At 40.1% G+C, this 27,491-nt stretch overlaps 3 protein-coding genes across 3 annotated transcripts in view; 1 reads left to right on the forward strand and 2 right to left on the reverse strand.

The window, feature by feature from the left end:
• Window positions 1-633, reverse strand: LOC136251633 (uncharacterized). The gene has a single exon (XM_066044089.1). It carries the CDS (start codon window positions 631-633, stop codon window positions 1-3), a length of 633 nt encoding a protein of 210 aa, XP_065900161.1.
• Window positions 630-16,794, reverse strand: LOC136248730 (elongator complex protein 2-like). Its single transcript, XM_066040519.1, has 23 exons — window positions 16,595-16,794; window positions 16,437-16,542; window positions 16,310-16,386; window positions 16,117-16,264; window positions 13,446-13,529; window positions 13,292-13,356; window positions 13,182-13,248; window positions 11,669-11,815; window positions 11,214-11,309; window positions 11,001-11,092; window positions 10,815-10,952; window positions 10,596-10,757; window positions 10,446-10,547; window positions 10,329-10,403; window positions 10,211-10,280; window positions 5,553-5,645; window positions 5,445-5,502; window positions 3,510-3,582; window positions 2,567-2,753; window positions 1,752-1,870; window positions 1,349-1,485; window positions 1,205-1,297; window positions 630-796 (listed from the first exon to the last, which is right to left on the reverse strand). Exons 1-23 carry the CDS (start codon window positions 16,718-16,720, stop codon window positions 652-654), a joined length of 2,460 nt encoding a protein of 819 aa, XP_065896591.1. The 5' UTR covers window positions 16,721-16,794; the 3' UTR covers window positions 630-651.
• LOC136248729 (E3 ubiquitin-protein ligase HECW2-like) overlaps window positions 16,640-27,491 on the forward strand; it is a 21,104-nt gene continuing 10,252 nt past the window's right edge. Inside the window, exons 1-8 of the mRNA XM_066040518.1 lie at window positions 16,640-17,044; window positions 19,193-19,300; window positions 20,314-20,802; window positions 21,218-21,263; window positions 21,315-21,837; window positions 21,889-21,971; window positions 22,031-22,133; window positions 23,772-23,948. Of these exons, the coding sequence (XP_065896590.1) occupies window positions 16,918-17,044; window positions 19,193-19,300; window positions 20,314-20,802; window positions 21,218-21,263; window positions 21,315-21,837; window positions 21,889-21,971; window positions 22,031-22,133; window positions 23,772-23,948 (1,656 nt within the window). The 5' untranslated portion in view covers window positions 16,640-16,917. The remainder of the gene's footprint in view (window positions 17,045-19,192; window positions 19,301-20,313; window positions 20,803-21,217; window positions 21,264-21,314; window positions 21,838-21,888; window positions 21,972-22,030; window positions 22,134-23,771; window positions 23,949-27,491) is intronic.

Genomic DNA, 27,491 nt, shown 5'->3' on the forward strand with positions numbered 1-27,491 from the left:
TTAATTTTTATGATCAAATGCCACAGTGTCCAGGAATTTCATCTGATGGAAGATTGTAGTCATTCCAGCCTTGGTGGGGGCGCACGTGTACACACCAGCAGACACGGTAGTATCCGGAGAATCAACACCGTCCAGATGGGCTATACGCATGAACACCCACTGGTCATTACGGTAGTATTCAGCGACTAAGCTGTCCCTTATCTTACTAACGCGCACTCTAACATGAGAACTATCACCTCCCCAGGACTGTGTGGACCAATCACTATAGTGATTCGTGACGACGGCACTCATCCGCGGAATTCCGTCCACGTATTCTATTCCAGTTTTCATCCATCGTTCAGAATCAATTTTTACAATTATGCCAGCCTGGTCGAACTGGTGTACCGCCTTGAGACTGAACTCCGTCTCTATGCTCCAAGTGTTTATACTAGTCGGAGCCTTGCAGGTCAGAGTGACACCATCGTGTTTCACAAATGGAGGGTCATAGTAAGTTATCCGCCAGAAGTCAGTCTTATCAGCTGGCTGCACCAGTAGCCCCACCCCGTCTTTGATACTATGCGAGGTTGAGCGGCCCTCCCACTGCAGTGAGTCTGGTAGCTGCTGTGAGTGCGCGAAGTCAACACTAAAGCTCATAATGATCACGTGATAGTTTTAATCAGCAGGAACTTCAGTGATGACAGAGAACACCCTAATACAACCATCACTACCACATGTTGCTAGTCTATTATGGGATGGTGGACTCTTTGATGACTGTGGTTGCCATGCCAACCTCTTTACAGTAGATGTATGACACCAGCTACATGACAGCTAAGGAATTACCCTTACATAGGAGAGAAGCTTTATCTTGAACAGTACACAACTTCTTGCATGGCCTACAATGGACAACCTTTCAAATATATATAGAGCCAGACCTGTTGTGACTAACAATCTAGTGTTTTTCTCTACATTGAAGGCAGAAGAGTTAAGGGGGATAGTACTATGTGAAGTGTAAATTCTATAGAGGGGGACTGGGGGCATGCCTCCACAAAAATCCAGCTAGGGCAAATTTAACATACTGACTGAACACTGATTGTTTTATTAGAGTATCTTGGTCACCCCTATTTTCAGGGCGCTTGTAAGTGCCTAAATAGGGTTGGCAGCACCAGACTAGTCATCATGTCCCTTATGTGTACTCCATATATGGTAGTGTTATTGTAAAGGATACAATTTCTCAAATCTCCTGATCACAATGATGTCGTTCCAGTCAAACACACACAACATTATCATACCATCATCTTGACCAACTGCTAACAAGTAACTAAGTGAGATTAGTAATAGTTAGAGATTGGTAAGTGTGTTAATTCCTCACTTGTTGCCATGACTACATGGAGCAAAGTCCACTGTAGTGGCTGCATCACTGCATTCCAATGGCTTTACTGTAGGTTTCCACCCACCCCCACAATCTTGACCATCACTCTGGTTACCATGGTTACTCCAGATGTGAACCTGCAGTACAACCATGAAATAAATGATCATGTGATCTCACACGAGCACCATTTAGTGGGTTATATTCATGACAATATCATGGATTTCACTACCGTAATCACAAATTTTTATGGATTTGACTGAAAGCCAATCAAATTTAAGTATAGCCATTCAAATCTCAATATAATTGGCTTGTTTTCATGTGACAGCATTGACTTTGATGACAACGGTTGTGCAAATTATGATAACATGAATAGTACAAGAATAAGCAGATAGTCTCTCATCACCTTCTTATCTCTGGATGCAGTCACAAAACACCGGTCATCATGTGACCAGCTACATGACCAGATGATCCGGCTGTGGTGCCGAGACTTGGGGTCCAAACTGGCAGCCAATGAGAATAACTCTGAAAAAATAATATTACACATAATTAGTGCCTAATGCACACACAACACAATGAATGCATCTCATCCCCAAACATCAAAGAATTTCCTGTACACTAACAGTTAAAATTTGGTAGGGATACTGGGGCAGCTATGGGGAGGCTAGGTGGATGGAGTAGAGACAGCCCTTAGAAGCTGTAGATGGTGACTGTTCTATTAAAGTAATTTTGTTTAGTTAGGGGGGAGAGAGCCTTGGCTGTTGAATATACAATATTAAAACTAATATTAAGTATCACATTCACAGATAAAACCATTTATTGGCAAGAAGTTGATGTTTAAGTAAAGGTTGAACACAGAGAAAATTTCAGATCCCGGCTGTTGTGGCTCCTTTGGAGCATGCCTAGACGCACATTGCTGGGGATCAAGTCACCACTAGGTCTGGGATTTTTTTCTGTGTTCTATTCACAGGCTTTAAGCCTTCTCACAGTTCCCTATGGGATAGCATTTCACAGACACATGTCTTATATTATTGCACTGAAAATTTACAAATCATGATATTTTACAAAACAAATTCAAAGATCAAATGAAAGTACTACCCAAACACTGGCTGTGAACTAGTCACAAATACTCTAATAGAGAATACACTTAATTGGCTAAATACTCTAATAGAACAGTCACTTTCATAGTAAGGTAACTAAGGTTTTGTTATATTTACTAACCTTTGTCTTTGCTGTCATCGCATTTCCATAGTGACCAGCACCGGTCCCTAGATACAGCCAATAACATTGTTCCATTATGAGAGAAACACAATTGTGTGACTGTCAGCGTGTGGTGAGTTAGAAGGCCCTGCTGAGTCCATGACGACACATCCCATATTCTAATTGATGCATGCTCTTGTTTGGCAGCCTACAACAACACACATTAACAAGGAGATAAAAGAAATAAAATGGTGGACAAAATGTTCAAATACCCTGAGTGATTTCAGTAGTCGATCAATTATTGTATTAAGGTGTCTTGATATAGTAACCACTAAATACACTCTGAAATTGAACATGAGGCAGATTTCTAGAATAGCTATACTAGGGTGACTGTTCTATTAGAGTACCTCGATCTTTGTACATAACTCTGAAGTTGTACACAGAATCACCTCAGCAATATAATTTTCACAAGCATACAGAGAGTACTCTTTACTACTGTAGTATGACCGACTGTGTATTTATATTATGTCATTGATTATGATGTAATCTTGATCATGTGACTTAGAGTATAGTACATGCCGGCATGTGTGAATCTCCTACAACTACCTCCCTCCCTCCTACTGTACCCAAAAGTGTACTACATGTTGACGTTATGTATTTTTGGTTTTCCTCACTGTGAATGTTGATAATCTCGTGTACTGAAACAATCATTCAGACACCAGCTGCAATTCAGCTTCTACTATCTTAAATATTCTAATTATGCCTTAGCCCTAATTTATTATAAACTATTGCTTTACATGAAGCTACTATTAGACCAACATTCCCCACACACACTCTCTCTGTAGTCTTGTGAAAATGCTGGACCGGATGATCCCATAATATAAGCCACTCACTACACTAATAAAACTGTCATTTGAAGACAACTGAAGGTTCACTATATATTCCTAGTCTAGTGTGGTTTTACCTTACTGGCTGATGCTACCAGCGTGCCATCAGGACTGGCTGCTACACAGAACACCTCATATCCGTGACCATACCTAAGAGATGAGATAGTTACTCCACATAATTTACAGTAAAGCAAAATATCATCTGTGAGAAGTTAATGAGTACATGAATACAGTAATGTGTGTGTAGTGTGTGTGGCACGCACGCATGCACGCACATGCGTGAAGAACAGGAAGGCTCCTAGTAGCTCAGAGATCTTACTTGAGATGGTGAAGATGGGGACTAATAATGAAGTGTTTTGTGGCTCACTTAGAACTGTGTGGAAGGAACAACTGGTCCCACAAGAATGGGTTGATGTCATCTTGATACCATCTCCAAGAAGGAAAATTTGAAGCGTTGTGATAACTGGAGAGGGATTTATTTGTTAGAGGTGGTTGGCAAGGTGGTAGCTAGAATTGTTTAGAACCAGTTACAAGAGCTTGCTCCAGTGTGGTTTCAGCAGGGCTGTAATGATAATTTATTATTGGGCAAGTGTCAGAGAAAGCTGTGGAACATCAGACAAAGTAGATTTCATATTCGTTTAATTTAAGATAGGCTTACAATTCAATGCCACGTGAAGCTCTTTGGAAGGTGCTTGGGAAACTTGGAGTACAGGAAGTATTGATAAACGTTGTGAGGTCTTTTCATAAGAACATGACTGCTCAGATGAGAGTTATTAGAGGGAATTGATGTGACAATGGCTTGAGACAGGATGTACTATTGCCCCCAACAATATATTCTAGTGTCAATACAGTAGAGGGTGTAGGAATTATGACCAACAGCTGTTCCGTAGATCTACCAGTGGGGTGGAGGAACTCAATATTGATGAGTGTCAGTTTGTAGACAATGTGGTAGAGACCATTACAGCACATCACTCTACTGCAGCTGGTCTTGGGTGATCTTGCTGTACTAACTGTCATGAAATGAATCCAACTAACATAATATCACAGAACATGTACCTACCTCATCAGTGAACATTGTTATGTATGGAAGAGAGTACTGCATAAGAAACACCTTGTTCATCTGAACCGTTTTCACCATCGATGTATTAGGAACATTCTTGGGATAAGCAGGAAGAAGTAGTGGGAGCAGCATATCAGTTTGGAGACAATTCGTCAGATGTGGGGTGATTCTGAGACCATCACTGAGAAGCTGATTAGATGAGGGTTGGAGTGGCTGGGACATTTAACAAGAATGGAAGAACACAGGACCCCTAAGAGAACATTGTTTGGATGGTTGCCCAAGAAACGACCACCTGATGGGATGCAAAAGATATGGAGAAGGCAGACCTTAAGACGGCTGAGCTATTGGATACTTGGTACATCTCGGCACTTCACAGAGATCAGTGGGACAATCTATATAATGAAAAGATGTGCAGCAGTCAACATCATTTGAGAGTAGCTTTACCAGCAGTGCAGTAAACAGTATGCAGCAGGACCTTCTGTAGGGAGCAGGACCTTCTGTAGGGAGCAGGACCTTCTGTAGGGAGCAGGACCTTCTGTAGGGAGCAGGACCTTCTGTAGGGAGCAGGACATAAATGCAATTGCACCAACAACAAGGTGCTCCACAGTGTTCTATTAGTGGAAGATGGTTTTAGAGTAAAGATCTTTTAACTGGTTTAGTGACCTGAAACGACACAAATGTTTGGCAGAAAGATCACTGCCAGTTAAAGAACAATAAGAGGCCATTAAATGTTCATTGTGTCACCATTGGTTCCACAGTAAAGGAGGATTAACTGTTCACAAGTGCAAGACTGACAAGGCAATGTCTTGAGCCTCTTCATACACCTGTAGACCTTTACAGTAGTGGAGAGGAAGAGGTGTGTGTATGTAGTGTGTGTGTAGTGTGTGTGTGTGTGCGCGTGCGTGCATGTGATGTGTATAGTGTGTGTGTCTGTGCACAATGAAAGCCTTACAATTTCTGCACCTCTGGCCACAATGTGTTCTGGATCAGGTGATCCTCAAATGGAGGAACTAAGACAAGCCATCTAACATCACATAATCACAGTTACCATGACGACCACCTTTTAGAGAGACAGGCTCAAATAAGGCCACTTCAGGTTCAGTGAAGATGTTAGTCCTAACAGAATACGATGAATCCTTATTGGTTTGATCTCCTGTAAGAAATGAGATCAGATATTACATTGTCCTAATTACAGACCAAAAATGCCATGTGGTTAGTAACCTATTTCACTCCTCTTCTTTATTTCACTCTACACTTTTAAGCACAATACTATATTTCCTAACACTGTAAAATCAATGTTTAGCTCTATCAAGATATTAATTAGTTGTAATAAAAGCTTATAGTGAACTTAGTTAGCTAACACAAGAGTTGCCTACAAACAAGACACTGGAATCATCAAGTACTCTACTACTACTACTACTGTTGCTCAAGAATTGAAGATATAAAGGGTGACAGAATAATCTGTGCTACTTCTAAAACCAGGCCTCCAGTAAATACTACCTCTCAACTCTATACCACAAGTACACAAAATTTTTTTTGACTAGAGTAGGGACCATAGTACATCGATAAAAAGTACTGAAACAAGCTGGAGTGGTGCATGATATTAAATCACAGTAAAACAATAAGAAGTGTTATATCCCTACTGTGCTCAAGATACCATAATGGAAATGCACATTAGGGATATAACACTTCTTATTGTTTTACTGTGATTTAATACACCACTCCAACTTGTTTCAGTACTTTTTATTGATGTGCTATGGTCCCTACTCTAGTTGAAAATTCCAAATTTTTCTGTGTACTTGTTTGTTAACTTTTTAGTAAAACAAAATTATTATGACTGATGAACCCACACATACCGCATCAAAAGAAAAGGTGCCACGCGCCCCAGTTATATCAATTATTGTCTGAAAAGTGAAGTATCAATTACGCTTCGTTGTCAGCTATGTTCAACCTGCTACACAGCAGTATGAATCAAGAAATTTTCGAATTCGAAAAGCACCTCTGTAATCAAAGTAGCCACTATGAAAAATACAGATGATTTCTGTTACGAAGGGAAACCATCACACGCTACTACCGAATTGACACCTTTCGCTGTCAGCAAAGATGAATGGGACACAAAGGAGGACACTGGTAAGTCCATGAAGAATGCATTGTACGCACTGCGGTATGCCAAAAGGCACGTGCCTGGCTGCAACAACATCAAACAGTGAAAAAAATCAAGCCCACAGCTATAGCCATTATTGAGTTACACTTGTCTGAAGGCATCAGTCAGTCAGTAAGTCACTAGAATATTCCATTTAATAATTTTTTAATAAAAATTCCATAGCAACTTGTTGAAAGCATTTCGGGTCAATCTGAAGGTTTGTTTGGGCTTAGTTTTCCCTAACCAATACTGCCTCATCATCAGGGAAAAGTGAAGCTGGTTTTTGGGTGATGTTTGATCATGGGCCATGCTCAGATCTTTGTGGTCCCTACTATAGTATGTTCACGTTGAGCTGAACCCTGAAAAACAGCTAAAAATTAAAAGTGGATTTTTTCTCAACAAAGTTAACATTTCTGCCAACCACATGATTAATGGTAACAGCAAAGGTGTCAACAACAGGCACGTATGGTTTGGCTCCATTACAAGTTTGGGAAAGGGCTCTAATGGACACTGTACTTATATGGCTTCTCCATAGGAAATGTATTGTGAAAATTTTGAATGGCCGTAAATATTATGTCAAACATTTGAACAACAAGACTTTGAAATATTTTTAGCGGATCAAGCAGTACTGCAAATGAGCCAACTTTCAAGATCATATGTAATTGCATCCATGATTTATTAAATGTTTTTGAGGATTCAGCTCAACGCGAACATACTATATACAGTACAATAGTGCTGTATGATAAGGGGGATCCCCAAAATGATGCATGCCCCTCAAAATGCTGCCTCTAAATATCTTAAGCGGCAAAAACACCTTAACGGAATAGTCTTAATGTCATAGCGTTAAATATCATACACATGCGAATACAGTCTTCTTTTAATCACCAAAATCTGAATTTTAGTTTGCCTGCCATATACTACCTGCCAAGGCTAGAAGCTATATCATATGATCACCTGCCACACTGTCAAACTCACCAGTAGCATGTACCTTTTTGAGTTCTGATGAGTGTTTGGCCTCTGTGCCTTGTCTTTCCTTTTATCTTCAATCATGCTGGTCTTCTTCTTGATGCTACAAGACCATTATCGAGGTATTAATTTTCTATACTGACACTTTCCCTTATTTAGATGCCAAAAATTTATTTTAAATACTCACTCTGTTTTGTTAAGATATTACTGGGTAGACAGTCGGCAGACACTGTACCAGACCTTTTACGATCCAGACCTAGACCAATAACAATTGAGTGACACACCCCTTTATGATCTAGCCATCTTATAGTGATTGATCATTAAATACAAGCTTCTTATTGGTAGCATGGTGAAAAACAAGATGTGAAAAGACCACGCCCCTTAAACATCACTTATAGTCCAGTTGGCTGAGGACCACTCAAGATACTCTAATAAAGCAGTCACTCTAATATAACAATCATGTTCAAAATTTCCAGTAGATGATATGCACACTAAATTATTCGAAAGAAAAGGGCTTGCATAGTGCCGAATCTCAACGGTGACTGATTCTCGCAAATCCCATACAAAAGTATGGGCAGTGAATGTAACTCATCACTAGAGCTACAGGTACGGCTTCTCAATTGCAACACATTACTTTCTAGTTAGAGGAATTTGTTGCTGTGGAAGAATTGTCCGTATCTGGTCTACTGTAGACGCAATGAAGTGATTCGTACTTTTTCCCCATAGACCAGAATGCATTCAGTCACTGTTGTGACATGTAAAAGAGTCACGTGTTTATTAGAAAGTTTATGGTATGCATATCATCTATAGAATATATCTTATAATAAACTGAACAAACTAGTGCATTCCAATGTAGGGATCTTCCCACAGAACTACTTCATTCTCTTGTTTCACTACTTTTTTTATTGCTTGGGTTTCTACTTCATTTCTAAACTTAAATGCACTAGCAAATTAACACACAACAAATTAACACACAACAAATTAACACACAACAAATTAACACACAACATGCTATTCATTTACTTATCACCTTGTTTTGTAATAGTAATACATGCGGTACATTAAAATTGTATGTATTTTGTAATTCACCACTTATTTCGTAATTCACAAATTACATTGCTAAGGAAGCACAACTGGAGCAAATCACAAATTATGCATAGAAGTATCTTCTCAACTGTTTTATAGTTTATCTATCGTGTTTTCATAGGCGGCGGAAGGGGGGGCTAGGGGGCTGAAGCCCCCCCCCCCCCCCCTCAGAATAATATCACACCGAAATTATCTTTCTTGGAGTGGGGCTGAAAACCGTGATAAAGATCGAGATACTCTAATAGAGCAGTCACTCTAATAAAGTAGTCAGTGTGTAGAGAGCTATGTAAGGAATTTTATGTAGTTTATCAGCTAGAAGAGGGGGGAAACTCTTGTCAGTTGGTTGTGACCTTTTTTTTTTTTGGTCTCACCTTACCAAACTACAGAAATAAGTCTGGGTCAGCCCAGCAGAGCCCCCCCTCATATCAACTACTTCCTCCGCTGCTGCGTGTTTTCATATGTAAATTCTGTACACAAAGCTGCCCTTAAATTTCGTTGGCATACAATTGGTAGTCTCATTGTAGCCAGACCACTACCTTTTCTTTTGAGTGTGGGAGAGAAAAGTACTTTTCCTACTCAACCACACAAAAGAAAAGGTAGTGGTGTGGCTATGCGAGACTAGTACAGAGGGGGCACGCCCCTTTCTCAAAAGGATATGCCATTCCTGGTAGTTCACAAGGTTGTTGTCCAGTTTGTTATATGCCTGTAACATCATGTATGCTACCCTACTGAACTGTTTCAAATAGTTTCAGCAACTGGACAAGTAAACACCATGAAACAGGAAGCTAACCTTTAATACAGTACGTAAACAGCTTTTATATATATTGAATGAAGGTTTATTTTCTGTAGCTCAAAGCTTTTTGCTCATGTGGATGTTGAACAGACATACCGACACACAGACAAACGTTTTTTTTCCAAACCAATTTCAGGAAACCATGGTATACATACTATATGATGCTATCAGGACAGACTGCTACAAGATTGCTCTATTAGATGTACTGACTGCTATAATAGAGTACAATAAGTGTTTTCTTGGTCATATATTTCATACAGAATATAATTCACACTTAGCAGTTTAGTGGTGTCCACTTTGTTCATGTGATTAAAGGAAGTTCCTTGACTTTTGTGTTAGTAACAATTTACCAGTTCTACTATATTTTGCAGGATAAAAACCAGCACAGCAAAGAATTATTCCTACTGTGATTTATGCTTAGGTCCCACCCAGCATAAATGTGTACAAATGGTGGTTGCTTTTACCAAGAGCTTATGAGCCACTGAAGGCACCTTCGGCGGCTCATAAGCTCCTGCTTTTACCTGATACAGCACCTGTAGCAATGTATCAAATCATTATTGTATACATCTACCCATTATCAACACTGATATCTAACTGTGCCATGTACACTATTGCAGAGAAGCTTGGAGTACCATAAACCGAGCTTTTCTTATTGACCACTCAGAAATATTGACATAAATTAGCCACTGCATGCGTGACACATCACTCTACACAACACAGCCACACATACCAGTGTACACTGCCTTATTGGACAGCCCCAGGGGAGGAACGTTAGCTCCCAATGGTAGTTCTGACACTTCCTAATATGGTAATAAAATGGACCAGGCAGTGTACCCAATCCAACACACCTTAGTGATGTCAGCACCAGAGATAGTTGCTAATGACTCTATGAAACTGGCGGGACTTTGGAACACTCTGAGCACCTAATAAGGACAAATAATTAAGGCTCTCAAATTAATACACACCTTTTCTTCTGCTCCTGATACATACAGGTAAGGTGTAACTATGGCAACACAGTGCATATCATATCCATGTATCTGAGGTCGACCAATTTCACACCAACTATCCTGATGTTACCAAATTAGGTGATATTATTTAAGTTACTGAATCTATACCTTATCAGTCTTGTCCAGTTGTTTCCACACAGCATGCAGTCTAGCAGTTTGGTCACTGCTAACTGATACTAAATAATGTCCATCGTGTGGCTCCCAGGCAATGTCTACTACCGGACCAAAATGGCCGCCAACTATCACCCAAGGCTCCCACACTTCAGCACCCTAACATTACCAAATAAGAAGAATATACTACTATTACTACTATATATAGTGACATACCTTGGTGTCATTGTTACTGACACTCCTCCACAAGTGGAATGCTCCTTGGTAACCATGTGATAAAATTTGGTTGCCAGTGGGAGAGAAAATGGCTCCATATAAGCCGAGTGTGTTCCCTCCCACCTCACCAACCCTAACCTGTGGAAGGTAGCAGCCACACCTACTTATGAGGTCATACTAGCTCACCTGCTCCAGCCACACACCTGTGTCTGCATCAGGTTGCCATAGTATCATAGTCTTGTCCATAGAAGAGGATAGGAGCCGCAGTGGTTGAATGTCTGTGGTGACAACATTAGGGACAGACAGAAGGACGGACACACTACACAAACTCATACACAAAGGGTAACAGTTACACACAGAGACACACACAAAGGGTAACGGTTACACACAGTTACTTACTGGTGGTTGAAGGTGGCTGCCATCGCACACTATACACCCAGTCCTCATGACCAAGTAACACAGTCTCCAAGCCAACGACATATTTGAATTGTCTACCTATACATAACAGACCAGGTATAGAACACATACATTAAAGAAAACACAAAGGATGGAATGACCATTTTCAAGTATTCTTTATATACAGTAACAGCAAAACTTCATCTCTACAAATTTCTAGTATTCTAGTCTACTGTACATGTGCATGTATACCAGTGGTGAAATGACAAGAAAATTTTCAGAAACTGTTAAGTCTTCTAGAGATAGCTAACAGCCACCAATTCTGGCACCATTAATCAGCTTCTGTTGATAAAGTTCTATAATTCAATCATAGTGCTATTATAAGCTGTAGAAGAGGACTATACACCTAGCATATATAAAGTATCCTTTTATGAAAGAGTCCTTTGAACCAGACTTACCCTGACTAGTGACAAGGAAGGAATCTTTCTTCACTTTCAGATCATCATCACCTTTACTTGTTGGTTCCTTAGCAACCTCGTGACTCAGGCGCCACACACGGACAAACATGTCCTGACCACAGGAAGCTATCAAAATGTGGCCAGTGTCTGGAGAGGAGAGGGTGGGTCATGTGTGGCTAACGCCTACACAACACACACAACACACACACACAACACACACTACACAACACACACTACACAACACACACACACTACACACACGCACTACACACACACACACACACACACACACACACACACACACACACACACACACACACACACACACACACACACACATACACACACAACACACTTAGAAAAAATATATGACACCAAAGGGTACAAAAAACAAAACAAAAAGTTGTCACAATGGGCACTTGAACCACAGACCTCCAGCCTGAAGAGCAGTATTCCTAACCGCTGTACTACTGGTGCTCAATGCCAGTTCTTTATATTTTTGCCATATTTAAATGTCACAAATGTAAATCTAACCCATACCTAACCCTAACCTAATGTTTTAAAACGTTATAATCCTACTCGCACCTCTTCCTAATCCTAAAGCACTTTTCCTAATCCAATCCTAATCCTAAGGGCACTGTTCCTAATCCTAAGGGCACTGTTCCTAATCCTAAGAGCACTGTTTCTAGTCCTAGGGGCAGTTTTCTAACCCTAGGGGTGTTGTTACTAATCCTAGGAACACAGTAAGAGCGAGAGTAAGAACAAAACTACGTGAAATTACAATAAAAAACAAATGGTAACATACTGTACATAATGGCTAGTTGTTAAATTGTACTTCCCAGTCATCGCTTGGAGTGATGAGTGCTTAATCAGCTACAATTTTCAGTGATCAGATAATTCAGTAAGTGTTCATATAATCTATTTCTAGTCATACAACCAACTATTAGTCTGGCTAGTTTTAGTGATTTATGATGTCATGGATGTGATCAATCATGCTGTCTGAGTGTGGTTGTGACTGTACTGTATTTGCCCAATTATCCACACAACTGTACTGTTGTGTACTTATCAGCACTTTGAACCTCACACACAAAGTACAATTAAATACACAACACTATACTAGTATACTACAACACTATACCAGTATACTACAGTATACTACAACACTATACCAGTATACTACAACACTATACCAGTATAATACAACACTATACCAGTATACTACAACACTATACTATACCAGTATACTACAACACTGTACTAGTATACTACAACATTACTACAACACTATACCAGTATACTACAACACTATACCAGTATACTACAACACTATACCAGTATACTACAACACTATACCAGTATACTAAAACACTATATCAGTATACTACAACACTATACTAGTATACTACAACACTATACTAGTATACTACACACTATACTAGTATACTACACACTATACTAGTATACTACAACACTATACTAGTATACTACAACACTGTACTAGTACATTACAGACCTTCTTGCACAACATGTACTCCCCTGATCCAGTCCTCATGACCTGATAATGCTAACACTCTACAATACTAACACCCACAATCAATCCTGTCTACACCACATCACACACACCTTGTCATCAGAAGACACAAACAAATGTAACTTGTTGTCATCCCCACCACACACCAGTAGAGGAACTACATATCACATGGTCCAGTTAGTAACATCACATGATCCAGTTAGTAACATCACATGATCCAGTTATTGACATCACATAATAACATACCATTACACTCTGGTAGTATATACCAGTCAAGTGTTAACACAAACCCTCGACCAAATGAGATCTTCTGCTTGAGGATGAACTGGCCTGTGTATGGATGATAGTTGTAGTGATATAGTACACTCACTGTCATTATAGATTTGTAGATCTGTAGAGTGATTAGTTAGATAACCAAGGTCCTGCTATAAGGTACTATGAAGTAGGGATCCAAGCAATAAAAAGTAGTGAAACAAGATATGAATGATGGTATTACAGCATAGCTCACGGGGAAAATCCCTACATTGGCATGTTGTAACAATTATTGTGTTCCAATACCAAAGTAGGGATTTCCTAAGCTGTAATACCATCATTCACTTTAATTTTTATTGCATTTGAATTATAATTTTAATATACTAGTTTGTTGGTTTTTTTTTTCTTTTTTTAATAACATACAGCTATACACGTGTGACTGTTCTATTAGGGTGACTGCTGTATTAGAGTATCTTAAGTCAGCCAGGGGGTGCGTAACTATTTCATATTTTCATTGTGCTAGCAATACAGCTAGACCAATAATCAGTGATCGATCGTTATTAATCAATTAAGATCACGTTAATAGTAACCTTTCGTGAAGTTACAAGTATCTACCGAGCGTAATCACTTAAATAAGTTTGTGGCATCTAATAGAAAATCAATGCCTCAATATGGTTTCATTGCATGAAGGACGAAGAACAGTTTGATTGAAGATAAAGGAAAGACAAGGTGCAGAAGGCTCACACTCATCGGAATCCCAAAAGGCATATCCTACTGGTGAGTTTGTTATTGTGGTGTAAAATCATTGCCGTGCGCTGCTTCATTTGGCCTCCAGTCTTGTGACTGTGGTCAGGCAGGCAGGCAGGCAGGCAGGCAGGCAGGCAGGCAGGCAGGCAGGCAGGCAGGCAGGCAGGCAGGCAGGCAGGCAGGCAGGCAGGCAGGCAGGCAGGCAGGCAGGCAGGCAGGCAGGCAGGCAGGCAGGCAGGCAGGCAGGCAGGCAGGCAGGCAGGCAGGCAGGCAGGCAGGCAGGCAGACAAAAATTCGAGTTTTGGTAATTTTTTAAAATTCTATATCCGGCTGCCTGTGTTTTCTTGTTTTTAATGCTGTATTTGATGTTAATATTCTTATTAGTACTTTACAGAGTCCAGCACTGAAGGTCTGATAGCAACATGTGCTGCAGCCTTTGGATTATCCTAACCTAACAAACTGGAGACTTAATGATTACTTAACTTAGCTAACAATGTTGTTCCATAAAGGTGATTTTTGTCGTATAGGATGTTTCTAGGATGAATTTTAAAGGTGTTCTCCATTAACAAATACAATTTTCAATTCACCCATTTAATGAACAAGCTCCATCTCACACATCACCTTATCAACAGAAACTCAAAATGCATTACAACAAGTATAAGAAAAAATTAGGAATTTTAAATTAGAGTAGGGACAGTGTATAGTGCTGCAAAAAGAGTGTAGCACAGTAGGGATATTCACTTCTTATTGTTTTACAGTATTTGGACATTACGTACTACTCTGATCCAGCTTGTTTCAGTACTTTTTATTGCAGCACTATACATTGTCCCTACTCTAATTTAAAATTCCTAATTTTTTCTTATACTTGTTTGTGAAGCTTTTTTGCAAGCTCATGACCACTAAATAGCCTGCTTTTCACAAAATAAGTCATAATATTTTAAGAGTTGATCACAGCACTATTATACTAGATTATGACTCACACAATAACAACTGATCAGTGGGCGTGGCTCTACATAAGCCTGCAGACAATGGACGTGGATTCGTACATACCTACAGATTGATGAATGGGCGTGGCTACCATATGTGTACAAACAGTAGTTTACGTAAGTTGGCATAGCTCATGAAAGAAGTAGGGCTACGTTATGACATGTAGTAACATGTCCACATTTAATTTAACACGTGGGGTCAGACCTGAATAATCTGTAAAGCGGGACCATGACCTGACTCAGTTTAACATTGTTACTAAAACTATATTTATTGACTAACACATTGCTATATAGTTCGCCGCGAGTTGCTCTCACTGATCGATATCAACAGCGAATCACATACGCGTGTGTTCAAATAGTTTGGTGCAACCAGCGACCACATGTATTCGAATAGTTTGATGCAATATACACTGGTAGATGGAAGCCGTACTGTAGTCTATTAACACTCAGCGGTAGAACCTTGACTGATGGCCATGGTAAAGAAGGATAAAAGGTAAGACAATAGCACAAGCATTGTATGTTTATCAATATACCAAAGGTTTTTTCTTAAGCGAACTAGAAGCGTTTCTGCAAAAGAATTAGGGCTATACCTGTAGCCAGTTTTCCGCTACGCTTGACTGAAGGCATCAGACAGGCAGGCAGGCAGGCAGGCAGGCAGGCAGGCAGTAGAAAATTCCGTTGAATAATTTAAAAAAAAAATTCTGTAGCAACTTGACAGAAATGTTTCGGGTCGATCTGAAGACACTTTTGGGCTTGGTTTTACCCAACCAATACTGTCATGTCATTGTGAGGAAAAATCGCAGCAGGTTTTTGGGTTATATTATATCACAGATTTCCCCCACACCTTCGATGTCCCTAATGATTGTATGAGATATTGTCAAGAGCTGAAATTTCACAATAACTTTGTACACAACCACGTTACCGTTTCTCACCAGTTGGAGTATCACGAAGCCATATAATTACTGTGGAGTCTGATGAAGCTGAAGCTACGACAGTGCAAACTGTGTCAGTTGTGACGTAAGTGGCAGCTAATGCTGTCACACTGGAGGTGTGTCCTTCCAAAATCTGACCAATCCTGTACTATTGGTACATCATATTACCTCACCATTATCATGACAAATGTACCTGATGGGCTGCATCCCTACACCACACCCCTATTGTCTTGTCCACTGATCCTGACAAAAACTCACCCTGAGGACATTCTGTATCGTAACCAATCAAATCACTCAGTTTTGAGTAGCTTAATTATTACCTTTTGTTGGTTTGGTTCTACCACGAAACCTGATCCACGTCACACAGTTCACATGATCCTTGTGACCATGCAAGGTTGCAAAAGCGCGCGCCGTTTTTGATCCGTCCTTTAAAGTCACGTGATAGCTCCGTGTACACAATCATCTCACATTTACTAACCTCGGATACTTGGGCCAGTGCTACCGAGTTGGCTGCACCATAAGCTAACGTGTGATCGTCATACCAATCCGCCGCCTGAGGCGTCCGATTACATCCCACACTGACGTAATCCACTTCAACTTGCATCGCTGCTCGCTCCCGAGTGAGCCTCACGTGACTGAACTAAATCCCACATTACATTCTTCAGTGTGCTCACGTGCATCTCCCACGCAGGTTTATTCGAAGAAGAAGTATAGATATAGCGGAGGTCATAACGTTAGGAGCTAGGTGTTAAGCGAACTTGTCGCGTTAGCTGATAACATAAAACAGTTATAATTTTTGATATGGCGGGGGGCGAGCTAGTGGTAGAGTTATCCGTGGAGCCCAAACTAGCTGAAGTCGGCGGTCGAGTATGTATCAAGTGGTCGGGTGGAGTAGTTGAGCACAGCTACATCGGATTGTTCCCTACAGGTAACGTATATGTAACAGTGTACCTCAGGCAGTGATGAATGTAATCCTCGTTGTTAACAAGTTGTTACAATCATGTAGCGAGTTGTTCTTTAATCGATGTGTTGTACAAAGCGATAGTGTGTGTCATGTCGTGTTACGCTTGTCTGTTGTATAATGTCCGACACTAGACACCATCTTGAAGTGTGAGGGAGTGTGGCTTCCATGCATCCTATCAACGTGTTGTAGGGTGGCTTCTGTGTAGTGTGAGTAGCTGTAAGTTTCTTACCCGCTTACCTAGAGAGGCTTGGCAATTTTACATGATGACATTGGTGGCACTGAACCAAGCTTACTTCAATGTGGTTTTCAAAGGGAGCCCCATATCCCAGCTGCTATGGCTCATGCCATTAGCTCAATTCAGAGAAATTTGACTAACAGGTATAGGCCCCTGGTGGTAGCTAATAATGATGATGCCATTGTCATTCACAACAAATATGGATTGTGTATTGTGTTGGAGTGACTAAATGGAAGAGTTTTGAGGATTCCAACACTGTACCACAATACTAGGTATTGATACTGGGGTGTTGTGGTTGAATAGGTTATCTGATTTCTGAGTAGCTTTCCTAGCTCTAATAAGGAAATCATGACTGTGATCAACACATGTCTAGCTATTATATTCTGATCAAGAGGTCTGATCAACTGGTGGGGACAACTACTGCCAAGCAAAAACTGAAAAGGAAACAATGTGATCAAATTACTTCTCATGATCGTATTTCTATTGTCTTCCTGTGTTGATGATATCATAAAATATGTTTGCTGTTCTGTTACAATTACTCATACCAATTACAATTTCTAAACACAACGTTTACAGCAAATGCAGAACAGAGCAGTTAGAATTTCGTGTGATCTCCATAAACATGACCACACTTCTTCTCACCAAGCAGTTAAGTGGTTATCTTCAGTAAAGTTCTCAACAATAATATACGTGTATCATCATTGTCTTTATCAGTCAGCCCTCTAACTTGAACCACCCATAGAATTTAAGAAAGAAAAAAATCATTATTTAACTAGACAAAGTACAAATTCAGCAAATATTATCCACTATTATACAACCTTTTCACAGAGAAGCTTTAGATGTAAGGGAATAACGTGGTGGAATTCTTTGCCATCAGAATTTCACGATGACATGGACTATCAGTTGTTTAACAATATTGTTAAGAATTATCTTCTTGGCTTGATGCCAGATTACAGTTAACGTATATGTATGTATTATAACGTGTGTATGTATGTATGTATATAAGCTGTGTGTATGTATGTATGTATAATATGTGTGCATTATTGTAGGTAGTTTGTGTGTAACTACGCTTGTAATTTAGCTATATGTATTGTAAGTTGTTTACATACTCCTGGCTATCTTAGCCGAGAACAGGAGGTTAATCAATCAATCATGTACTAGCAAAGTTGGTGACTATAGGTCATCCTTTGATCGGTTGATATTGATCTGAAGGCTATCCTTTATTGATATTGAAGTTACAACAAGTAGTGTCATTACATTTGCTCAATGATATGATATTATTTTTCTGTAGTTGCCTGTTTTCCAGTTATGTTAAACAAGTCAACGTATTCTGGACAACATCCCTGGTAGAGTGGTATACCACACCACATGTTGTTGCCGTGTTGCTCTTCCTCATTCCTGACATGACATTGTAAAGGCAGATCATGTAGATACGCTGCACGTTGAGTGATGTGTCAGGCTCACTTAAAAAATTGGAAATCACATAATTATGTTATTAATCCTCCCCCCCCCCCCCCTCCTTCCTTTGCCCAACACAATTGCGTTATCATAAATGCAAACCAGAAGAGGTTTTGTAGATTTGTCCCCAGTTACAAGAAATGTTTGCCTCCAAGCACTTCAACTATTTTTCTAACTATTATCAACTCACCATGAATACTTAATATCTTAAACATTAAGAACACTACCAACCACTTTATGTTACTGACACTTTCAGGAATGATAACTTTTGATTATTGTGTAAGAGCTGTAACTACCAGTAGGTGTGAGATGGTTTTTTGCTATATCTGTTGCTATCTCCTTTTCATTGTGTGTTTGTTTGTGTGTTACTGTAACTCACTACCACCAGTAGTACAGCAACTAAACTTGTGTCACTACAGGTAGTGCAGATGATTTGTCGTTGTGTTTGGAGAAGAGAGAGTTGTCATCGACGATGTGTGAAGAGAGGATACTAATGTGGACACTTCATCGAGCCATCATCCTACAAGGTGAGCTCGTGTGTAGCTATTGTGACACTAGCTATTAGTGTTTGTCTAGAAATATTGTCAAGACAACATTCTCACTGAATCTCCCTTGTGCATGTTTTGTGAAAAACTCAACTTTAAAATTTTAAAAAGAAAATTATAGCCATATGGTAGGCAATCTGTCATTGAAACATGCAACAGACCTATTTGTATTTTAAGAGAAATGAACGCACATTTTGTTACTAATGCTTTGACTTAAATTTTTGACCATCGACAGTTTAACACTCATGTCTGTGTTATCCTCCACACTATTCCTAACGTGTTGCCATAGTCCTTAAAATGGCTGTATCAAGAGTATTCTTGATTGTAATCACTCGACTGATGATTTAGAGTGACAATGGTGAATTATTGTGATTCATGATCGGTATTAGCAAGAGTACATAATAATAGAGTAGTATGTACTCTTGGTATTAGGTGGAGAAGGTTGGAGAGTTTTAGTGCAGTTGGTTTACTAAAATGTACCTGAAATCATTTTACAAACTAAATAATATTTTTAATTTTCAACATATGATTATCAGTCACATGATGCTACAGCACGAATTCTCGACTTGTAGGGCAGCCAGGAAATTATTAGTTACAAAAAATTCTATTTTGAAAGTAGAGAAAATGACCCTCTTCAGTTGGACCATCAATATGACATGGTGAAAATGACCATATAAAACTTCAACACAAGTTATGTTTGATGATGTAACACAACATGTTTAATGAAGCCATAATAGTGTATGTTGTAATGGTAATCACTTAAGTTGTTAAGATAATGATGACCATACATGGCCACTAGCTCAGTCAAGTGACTTATCCATATTAGTCAAATGGTGATGAAACTGAGTCATGACTTTGGCTGTTTAAGTGTAATGCCAAGTGATTCGTGTAATGACAGTTTAGCAGGTTGCTGGTTAGGTTGTTGAAATTACATGCTGTAACTTGTGAGGCTTCTAAACTGTTTCATTTACAAAATCTTGTATGTTGTCCTTTAGCTGAGTGTTATAGTTTATGTTTCAAGTTGTGGGACAACTCCAGGAAAGTGATTGCTACCAGTAACACTGTTAAGGTACACCACGGGAGACATCGTAACTCTAATTCATCAACATCGAGTGTTGATGCTATCCGGGAACAACGAGCTGGTTCTGATGATGACGATGATGATGATAATTTTAAACGTTACGAACACATCCGACGCACCCTGTCACACAGTCGAAGACGGTACTCAACAATTCAAAGGAAACATAGAGCAAAGAAGGAGGCTCTTAAACAAGCAAGCAAGGATAACACGATTGTTGCAAGTGGAAGTTACCAAGCAAACACACAGTCCCACAGTAGCAATGACATGGAGGCCAGTTTGATGTTGGATAGAGACAGTTCTGCTCAAGCTGATCGTGAAATGGCTGAACTGGAATCTAAAGATCAAGATGACGATGTAGATGATTCAGTGAAGGCCTCCAAAGTATTCAGCTCCTTCAAAAGAGGTGTGGAAATATATTGTATATGTCTGTATGTGTGTATGTCTGTGTATACCGTATTTTACCGGTTAATAGCAGTGGCTCGTATAATAGCTGTCCCTGGATAGTAGCCGCTCCACAACCTAGTCATAGGAGCCACCCTTAGATAAGAGCCATGGCTTGTATCTGAATAACACACATTTGAAGCATTTTTGGGAGAAGTTAAAATGAATAATAATATTAAAGGATGGTCAGTCATTCTTGAATCTGTATAATTGTCACAGGCTACTGCCACACAAGCCTGTAGTAGCCACCTTCAGATAGTAGTCATACTTTAATAGTAGGCGCAGGGTTTTCCTTGCAGAAAGTTATAGTAGCCACAGTTGTTGACTGGTCAAATACAGAAAAGATATGTCTGCATTTTGTGGTGTGTATGTTCCAGCAAACACAATGGATCTGGAGCAAAGAAGGAAACAGTTATATCGAAGGTAATGTGTTGTGTTGTGCTGACCCCTAGGGGGATACTGTGACATACGCAGGTACCGCAATGTGTCTGAGATGAGAAGAGGTACTAGCCTTAGAGTCCCTTCTAATAAAGAGAAGAAAAGATTTACACAAAGTCTAACAGTATATACTCGTCAGAACAGTGACCAGATAAATGGACAAAATCACAAGTTTTTATCAGAGTCAGTATCAGCTGTCACCATACAGTCACTTAAAGAGCCGCCATCAAGAGAAGTTAGTGTGGATGACCACACGGATTTTTGTCCACCTCAAACTGTGGAATCATTCCATCCACGAACTATGACAGAAATTAGCTCAGACAGTCAAATAGTCAGAACTAACTCCATGGAGAACCTTCGTAGAGATAGTGAACATAGATTATCAGCTGCTACAAGAAGTTTATCATATCCTGCTAAAGATGAGAAGACTGTATCATTGTCAGTTACTGAAGTGAAGGAGAAGAAACATAAAGACAAAGAATTTGACCAATTAAGGGACACACCTGCCTTGCAATTTCTTACTAGGAAGGATTTATACAAATACATGACTAATGCTGGAGTGAGTGTAGTAATTATAAATACAGTGTAAATACAATTTGGTAATATACAGACAGCAGCACAAGAATTCTTTGCCAACAGAGCAATTATGGAACTTGTTCAACGGATTAGGAAAGATCCTGCTCTCTTCCTGAAGTATGTAACCCCCCCCCCCCCCCCTCCCTGGGGAAGTGTATTTCACTGTTGTGTTATAGGTACCAATATAGTCGTCACTTGGTTGCTATGCTAAACACATTTGCTGATACTACAGCTGACCTGCCGGATGGATGGGAACGAAAACTGAGCAGGGAAGGAAAGGTGGGGGAATACCCTTGAGTGTTAACTATTTAGTGTGAGCATCGTGACACTACTATAGTATGTTCACGTTGAGCTGAATCCTGAAAAACAGCTAAAAATTAAAAGTGGATTTTTTTCTCAACAGAGTGAACATTTCAGCCAACCAGATGATTATTGGTAACAGTAAAGGTGTCAACATATGGTTTGGCTCCATTACAAGTCTGGGAAAGGGCTATAATGGACAGTGTACTTATATGGCTTCCCCATAGAAACTGTATTGTGAAAATTTTGATTGGCCGTAAATATTATGTCAAACATTTGAACAAAGAGATTTGAAATATTTTTAGCGGGTCAAGCAGTACTACAAATGAGCCAAATTTCAAGATCGTGTGTAATTGCATCCATGAGTTATTAAATGTTTTTGAGGATTCAGCTCATTGTGAACATACTATAGACATACTATTTTAACAGTTGACCATTAGGCTGAACGTACCTATTTAATGTACATTTAATCAACTATTCTCGAATTATTATCAAATTTCTGATTTCTAACTCAGTAAAATCTGATAACTACGTATTCAGGTTAAATCTGATACACTATATCAGCTGATTACACATTAGCTTGTGTGTGTGTGGTCGCTGTCTATGTGATAGTATGAGATCATAATATTTATTCCATACAAATATTTAAAAAGGGTGCGGTCTTTAATAACCTGGGTGACAAAAGTTGTGAGATCAAGGCCATGAGATGTGTTAATGATAGCATTAACATCATTGCAGCCATTTAATGGCCGCCACCTTTGATTTTGTCTCACACAGGCTATTTAAAGCCACACCCTTATTAATACAGCTAGGCTGTGTTTGTGTGGATTTCGCTTCTTTTTGTACTTTAAATACCTAGCACATAACATTTTATTGATTTTTTCCAATGCTATCTCCTTACAATACAGTACGCTAGTACTACCAAAAAACCATCCTTACTTTTACTTCACAACAGCTTGGCTAATCAAATCCAAACGGGTTTTTTTTAGTGATTGCATAGGTAAATCAATACATACTCCTTCAAAGGCAAGAATGGTATTAGACATTGTGTGACTGAACAAGCATTCCGACAATAGTAACCTATTCTGTTTTGCTATGTTCTGCCCATCGTGTATACTAGTGGACATTTAATCATTGAGTTCAGTCATGGCCAGTTATACTGAATTAGGTTATATGTCCACTAGTATATCTGCAGGTATACATGACCTCCCTTGTTTCTATGATCCTGAATCAAATTTTCCAATTTCATGAGACACATATCACTTGTTATTACTGGAGTAGCTGGTTGTTGCATCACTTATGGAGAACAGCAGTTACTGGATAGATGTACATGTTTTGGCAGAAAACACTAAAATCAGTGAATCCTACTATTAAGTGTGACCCCGAAGAATTGTTCTATTAGAATATTTGTCCCTACCAAGTGATGTTCTATTAGAGTAGTTGAATGGAACTCTTATAAAGGTCATTTATATGAACAAATTAACTTGTCTGAGCACTTTTGTGACTAAACTGTGTTCTGATGATGAAGGTCCACTTTGTAAATATATTGCATATTGAGAAAGATAACCTTTCACATTGTTACACATGCATCTATCATTACCACTTTGCTCCTTGCAGGCTTTCTTCATCAACCATCGCCACAAGATCACAACGTTTATTGATCCTCGACTACCTGTGTCCCCAAGTGATACTAACTTGGAACAAGTACTAATCCAGCAGCGACAACAATCCTTGACTGATAGTACTCAAGATGATCGGCTGAAAACATTGCCCCGTAACCAACACCCTCAAACAGTATGTTATTACACATTCAACTACACACACACACACACACACACACACACACACACACACACACACACACACACACACACACACGCACACACACACACACACACAAATACACACGCGCGCGCACACACACACAGAGCTGTAGCCTGTAGCTGCCCATCCATAGATGATTGCAGGGAAACCCCTGGATAAGATGACTAGTGGGTCAGGGTTACATTGCCTTGCAAAACATGAATGCCTGGTGAGATCCTGCTTCCTACGTAAGGTCCTTCCACAGGGACAGTGAGGGTCCCAGGCTTCCATGATCTAGATGATATCTGCCACAAAAGCGTTTATGTCTTGTCAGGTCTCCAGAACGCTTAAAGGTACGTCCACATGTACAAGTAAAACTTTTGAGTTAGAGAGGGTGTGTTAGCAGCACAGGCCTCCCCAACATCAACAGAAAAATGGGTCTGCTCACAAATTGTTGACCATTGCTGTCTATCTTGAGCAACCTCGAACCAATCTTCCTCAATCCCAAGTGTCCTTACATCCATCACTGCCAGATCTCTCCATCGTTTCTTAGGGCCATGTCTTGGGTAGGATTTAATCAGCTCAAGGTATTCTATAATTATCCATCCATGCCAAATACCCTAGTCACCTACATCAATATCTCCCAATAATATCAGCCATGTTCTCATTCCTTCCAAACTGACTAGCTAGTTCCTTAGATGTCATAACAGTAAGTCCCCATCCTGCTGCTGTTGTTACAAAGGTCACAGCTACTCTCTCCACCCCTTGTCTAGTGACTGCATACAATGCTGTATCATCTGCAAACTTTGACTCTGTAATTTCTGTATCCTCAAGCTTTGCTTAACTGTTCTATCTCCTACCAGCTCCCTTCCTATCTTATACTTCACAGTGACTCCTCCAACAAGCAGCCATTGCTGCAAAATACAAATTGAACAAAACCGGCGCCATGGTGCATTCTTGTCTCAGCCCATTCCTAACGTTAGTATCACCAGTGGTGCCATCACTGACCCTCACCACAGCAGTCATGCCATCATGACATGACCTGATCAGTGCCAACATCACTGGAGGAACACAATACTTCTGTAATACCTGCAACAAGGTCTCTCTAGGTACTGAGTCGTATACCTTGCAAAGGTCAACAAAGAGCGTAAGTAGAGTCATCATGTTCTCTGCTCTTCTCAAATAACTGCCTAGCTGTAAAAATCATATCTGCACACCACCTTCCTTTATGGAAGCCACACTGAGACTCAGGGAGGACCTTTTTGGCAGCCTATCTTGCAGTATACGTCCAAACAACTTTCCAACCACATCCAACAAACTGATTCTCCTCCAGTTATCACAATTCCTAAGATCTCCTTTCTTAGGTATGGGAGCAATTTCTGCATCTTTCCGGTCCTGAACTACACATCCTGCCTTCCATACCTCCTTCATTAACACCAATAATCTGTGCTGTATTTCTGGACCTCCACAAAGTATTAATTCAGGTAAGATACCAGTCCTCCCTCCAGTCCTCCCTCCAGCCTTCCCCTTTTTCATTTTCTCCATAACAGCTACCAGTTCATCAGAGGTAGGGGGATCATCAAGACATGCATCGTTTCCCAGGATGGCATTTCATCAATTAATTCTTGATCACACTGGCTGGTTACATTCAGTACTCAGCTAAAATGTCCATACCAAAGCTGTTTAAGCTCTTCAGGTCCTGTACTTAAGCTACCATCTTGTTTTCTAAGTCTGACAGAACGAGCAGGCTGTCTTCCATGAAAGGCTGCCTGCAACTTCTTAATACAATCCCATCTCAGTTTCCCATCTCGACTATGCTCAGCATCACTGATCACCTTACTAGTCTATGTCTCCTTAGCCTCATCCACAGCCCTTTTCACCAACCTCTGGAATAGTCGGAATTTACGCTTAGCAGAAGAACTCTGCAACTGTAAATATCTTTGACGAGCTCTAGCCTTGTCATCCAGCAGGGGTGTTAGTATATCTGTAGCATCAATAAACCAATCTGGCTGCTTCTTCTTAGCACGTCCAACAGCTGCATCAGCAGAAGTCATAATGCACTCTTTTAATGTCTGCCACTGCTCCTCCACCGACTGATCTTTATTATATTGATGTTGAAGTAAGTGTTGTTCAAGGGATTGCTGGTATCTATCCCTTACTTCCTGACTTCTCAAGAGGTGGACTGCCAGAGGCACATGAGTAACACTACTCCTCTGCTTCCTAGAAAAGTTCAACATTAACTTTCCTTTCACCAAATAGTGGTCTGTCCAACAGCAAGCACTCCTGCACACTCTTACATCAGTACACAACTGTCGCTGATCTTTCCTCATCATCACAAAGTCAATCATATGAGCCTGCTTAGTAGCAGGGTGTATCCATGTACCAAAGTGTATTGGCTTCTTCTCAAACCAAGTGTTCGTGATGGTCAAATTGATAACAGCACACAGCTCCAGGAGCTGTTCACCAGCTTCATTACAAGTGCCAATACCATACAGTCCTCTGACCTCCCTCCAGACATCATCTTCAGATTCCCTTTTCCCAACTCGAGCGTTAAAGTCACCTAGCACCATCACAATATCACCAACAGGAAGAGCATCCAAACTGCATTAAAGATCATCAACAAACTTTACCTTAACACCTGAAGGAGCCTTAGCTGTGGGAGCATATGTTGATATCAGTGATAGATACCCACTACTAGTCCACCTAGAACCTCCACACCGTCTATGTCCATGCTGCGCAGTCTGCAACAGAGCTGTCACTATCCTAGAACTAACAGCCTCCCAAGTTTCACCAGGCAGCAGTAGCACACTGATCAAGCACAATGCCTACACCTTCTTTTCTCAAGAGTAGTTCACCATCACCAGGCAAAGTGCGCCCTGATTGTAACAAAGTAAATCCATCCGCATTCCAAACATCCTGTCCAAACCATTTGGTTTCTTGTATACCAGCAACTGCCACATTCAACTTCTTCAACTCCTTAACCAAACAATCCAACTTCCTATCAACATAATGAGGTCCTGCATGGACAATAAATGGCAAAAGTTGGGATTAGGTCTAACCATACCGATCCTTTGATCATCTCCAGTACTCTCCACGAGAGTGCGAATGTTCTAAGTGGCAAATGAGATGGACTTAGAGCAAAGACTGCGCCCTGAAAATATGTTAAACCCTCTAGTCATACTTGTGCAAGAACACAAACACTTAACCTCAAGTTGCAAGCTTGAAGCAAGTAAACCACCTAAAAGAGCTGAACTACTCCACACATTCTAAAAAGCAGCCATCAACATTCACCAGCAACTTATGTTGCTGCCCAGGAACCACCACAAGGAGGTGCTCACACACACAAACACCACACACACACGCACACACCACACACACACACAAACACCACACACACACGCACACACCACACACACACAAACACACACGCACGCTCGTGTACACACTAGGTGATGATGATGATGATGATGCCAATGTTGCTTCTAATTGGAAAATGATTGAATCACACACACACATACGCACACACCACACACA

Source organism: Dysidea avara, chromosome 3, assembly GCF_963678975.1.
Source record: "Dysidea avara chromosome 3, odDysAvar1.4, whole genome shotgun sequence".
NCBI lineage: Eukaryota > Metazoa > Porifera > Demospongiae > Dictyoceratida > Dysideidae > Dysidea > Dysidea avara.

Coding starts and splice junctions, on each gene's coding strand:
- LOC136251633 (XM_066044089.1), bottom strand. CDS start 633: ATGAGCTTTAGTGTTGACTTCGCGCACTCACAGCAGCTACCAGACTCA.
- LOC136248730 (XM_066040519.1), bottom strand. CDS start 16,720: ATGCAAGTTGAAGTGGATTACGTCAGTGTGGGATGTAATCGGACGCCT. Junction 16,387..16,436: donor TAGAACCAAACCAACAAAAG/GTAATAATTAAG, acceptor GTTACGATACAG/AATGTCCTCAGGGTGAGTTT. Junction 1,871..2,566: donor CGATGACAGCAAAGACAAAG/GTTAGTAAATAT, acceptor TTATTTTTTCAG/AGTTATTCTCATTGGCTGCC.